This window comes from Hyposmocoma kahamanoa, unplaced genomic scaffold (assembly GCF_003589595.1).
Source record: "Hyposmocoma kahamanoa isolate Upper Pololo Valley unplaced genomic scaffold, ASM358959v1 80510, whole genome shotgun sequence".
In the NCBI taxonomy this organism is placed as follows: domain Eukaryota; kingdom Metazoa; phylum Arthropoda; class Insecta; order Lepidoptera; family Cosmopterigidae; genus Hyposmocoma; species Hyposmocoma kahamanoa.
The window spans coordinates 1-4,011 of record NW_020654066.1 but is presented as its reverse complement, the minus strand read 5'-3'; the positions used below and the strand labels follow the sequence as shown (position 1 = coordinate 4,011).

The 4,011-nt window shown below is 36.9% G+C and overlaps 1 protein-coding gene across 1 annotated transcript; it reads left to right on the top strand.

The window, feature by feature from the left end:
- The first annotated feature begins 268 nt into the window (after window positions 1-268).
- On the top strand, window positions 269-3,320 carry LOC113233995. Its single transcript, XM_026469223.1, has 2 exons — window positions 269-333; window positions 3,107-3,320. The coding sequence occupies exons 1-2, from the start codon at window positions 269-271 to the stop codon at window positions 3,318-3,320; spliced, it is 279 nt and encodes a 92-aa protein (XP_026325008.1).
- The last annotated feature ends 691 nt before the right edge of the window (window positions 3,321-4,011 follow it).

Genomic DNA, 4,011 nt, shown 5'->3' with positions numbered 1-4,011 from the left:
TGCTGTATATTTCAACTAAAACCTTACTGACAACCTGATAACAATCATAACAAAATATTATTTATTAATTTACTATATTTATCTGAATCTTAATACCTTACAAATGAAGCTTTTGCAATAATATTAACAAACTAGTCTAATTAACTCTTTCGAAAGATAAACAAACCTCAGATATCAATCTGTAATTAAAAAGATATAATACGATAAGCGCTTTCAATATAATATTAAAAAGATAAAGCTAAACGTTTGTTTTATTATATTACCGACAATGAAGTGGTTGAGTTTGATGTTTTTGGTCGGTGCTGTGATTGCTAAGCATGAGGAATATCATGGGTACGTTATTTAAGTATTGCTTTCATTGTAATTAAGTTTGGAGGTTTCAGCACCATGAAATTAAATTATTTTTTGTGAAATTACTTCACTAGTTTGTTATAATTATTAATTCAAAGATCGAACGCTTAGAAAAAATTCTTCGATTCGGCTGGATTCAAACCAACGTTTTCTAGCAAACCGTGTCAGACGCTATGCCAACTAAGCCACGGAACGAACCAGTGGAAGTTATAAATTTCTCTACGTGCTAATTGCATATCTTTGTTTTGGTTTGTTACCGACTTTTTGCCGCAGCGCCATTTGTAAGAAATATATTTCTTCACTCAGCCAGTCAAAATCAAAATCAAAATAATCTTTATTTCATAGGTAAGCATTATTACACTTGAAATCGTCACAATGGTTAAACTCTACCGCTCATTCGTAAGGCAGATTCCCCTGAGAAGACTGAGCAAGAAACTCTTTGTAAACAACATTTGTACACATTCAACATTTACAATATACTTTTTTGTTTTGAAACATCAGAGATCGAGACTACCTATGTAGTAGCAGTAGAAGTCCTTGTGAAAGAGTTCGTCCAGTGTAGTACTGCTACCTTACCTACTTCTGCCGCAAAGCAGTAATGTCAGCGTTACTGCGTTCCGGTTTTGAAGGGTAAGGGTGCTGGTGAAGTTACAGGCACATGGGACTTGTTAACTTATGTCTCAGGGTGACGGGCGCAGTGGCAGTGCCCCTCAGATCTTTACATTTTAAAGCTCTGAGTGGCACTGTAACTGTTATGGACAGGCGTGTAGCTTACCATCAGGCGCACGACTTGTTCGTCCCGTCACTTGACGTTATAAAAAAAATTAAAAAAAAAGAGCTAAACGGTTTACTACCACGGATTTTTGTCATCCAAGTACGCAGAAGTTGCATAATAATAAATATTCTTTAGTATAAAGTTTTTGTTTCACTATAGTTTTAAATCTCGTGAAAGGCAAATTTTGTATATCAACCGGAATCTTGTTATAGAAGCGTATACATTGATACCCCTTAAATGAATTTGTGACTTTGTGAAGACGACTATTAAGAACAGCTAGTTTATATTTATTCCTCGCATTAATGTTATGTCTGCCACTATTTTTCATAAATGTACATTTCCTTTAACTTAATTCTCAAAGGTGCTCTGGGGTCCAGATTGTAAATTGCCCTAAGCGCACGTTTCTGTAGCTGCCTTTATAGCTCCCAGCAGCTGACTAGGGATGTTGCTTATATAATCCATCGAAGGACTTTTTTCTTTAAAAACTATCGAAAATTGTTTGTAGTAGGTAGTTCACGAGCATCTTGCCATAGTATTATAAGACAAGAAGGGTACATTATACGAACGCACGCGCCCTTCATTATAGAATTGAAACGTAGGTCAGATGTGATAATGATGGTAAGAGCATTTGCGCACTACGTCTGATTCGTACAAAAATTAAAAAACTCATGATGCAAATGAAGCTTCATACTTGACATGGTCTTTTTGATTTGGTCGAGTATTAATTATTTGACAGTAATTGCTTGTAATGAGAATGAGAGTCATCGAGTATATAACCAGAAATAGAGACGAATGTCATTTAATTAATACATAAAAACACATCACATAAAAAACTATTCTGCCATATCATTACTGTGACAACTGCGCTCCGATTGGCTAGCCCGAGTTCGAAACAATTGACGGGTGTCGTCAATGGGTGTCGTCAACTGTTTTACTTCAAATCGACCAGTTAACTTGAGCTTTGCTATAATGGACGAAAATTGCAAAATTATATATTTAATATTTAATTACCCATGAAATGTGAGACGTTCGATTTGTAATTAGATGTTTTGCTGTTTTTCCCACACCACCGAATAGAACAACACGGCTTTATTACAATAAATACAGAATATTTTTTGAATATACGGAGACGTACACACAGGTCAGTAGTTGGCCTGTCTATATTTCAATGCAAACGAGAGTTGATATTTATAAGAGCTGTATCGCTAATGTGTTACCAGGACATGGTATATGACCCTTATTTCGTCTCTATTTCTGGTTATATACTCGATGATGAGAGAGAGAGAGAGAGAGATGAGTGGACTTAGTACACAAGCGAGATCCGAAGTGGGTCCGGGTTTTCTAGATTTGTATAGTCTCGTATTGCGAACGAATACGAATCGGATGTCGTGCGCAAACGCACTTCGAGTGACTTAAATTCAAAATTATTCAGTACTTCTTTTCTATTTCATAATCATACTCCCATCGAGACAAAATCCGCAATGCCGATATAAAAATATCAATACGTAAATACTGCATTTAACAAAGGTTATTTCAAAATAACACGAGAATAATGTGATAAAAACATTATTTATTTCAAATTATGTTTACAACCTGTAGGTACAAATAAAATAATTACTTGACAACCCTAAGGCGGGACTTGCCCTACTTGTCTTAGGGAGTCACTACACTTATTAAAGCGGAATCGGCTTGAACCGATCAGAAAAAGGTATACCTTTGCAACTTTGTAACTTTATTTAGGCATTTTGCTTCTCCTCGGACCGCCGACCAGAAACACATAACGTCTTTTTCGCTATTATTACGTGGACATAAAACTTTTTCTCACCGGCTAATGCAATTTACTTACGATAAACATGGTGACCACTTACTTTTTCTCTCTCACTCAATCCGGTTACCAAAACAGTTACCTAGAAACTCATCAATTTTCAATCTCAAATCCAGTTACGTGTTACTAAAACAAAACGTATATTTTTATTCCAGCTACTCACTATTTGAAGTGCAAGCAAAGGACACCAGTCAAGCCAAGCTGCTAAACCAAATTGAAAACGAAGCTCATGGTGATATTTGGTCTCATGCTCTGCCAGGTCGCCCCGGATATGTCTTGATCTCCAAAGATGAAAAACATAAATTTCAGGATGCTTTGGAAGCTGCTGGACTAGAGTACAAAATTCAGACTGAAAATATAAAGGAGTAAGTAAGCACACAGTTCAAAATTGTACAACACTTAAACATTGATTAATATTGATTCATGCGGCGTCGGGAATTGACTCAAAGTCAAAGTCAAAGATTATTTATTCCATAGGTAAAATAAATTTACACTTGAAAACGTCACATTTAAGCTACTGCTCGTTCACTACGGTGACCTCCCTGAGAAGAACGAGCAAGAAACTCAAGGGATTGCTCCTTTCAAATAAACTTAGTGTGAGTGTGCTTTACAGCTCCGCCACCAAAAAGAGATTTAATATTGGACTTCGGAGTCGAGTTAGCGGTGGCAATCGTTAGTTACGCAGTGCGCAAAGCGAAGAGAGCGTGCCTATAGCTGCGGTACCTATCTGGAAAATAGGGAGTGCTGTACTGATCTGAGGTCAGGTCCTGACTGAGAAGGTATCTGTGCAGGTTTTGGTGCCCTTCCCGTGGAACTAAGAGGTTGATAGGGAGGGTCACTAAACGCAACTTATGTAGAAAAGATATGGGATTGTCCTGGTGTGAATTACCGTCTCACCTTGGAAAGGATGCCAAGCTTCCTGGCTGCATTTTTAGCCATTTCTTTCTTCCGAGTGCTGTATTGTATATACTATAGTTTTATTTGTCTAATAGGTGTCACCGAATTGCCGAGAATCCGTCTCAAATTGTAAGTAAATAGGTCAAATAGTCCTCTACACGTT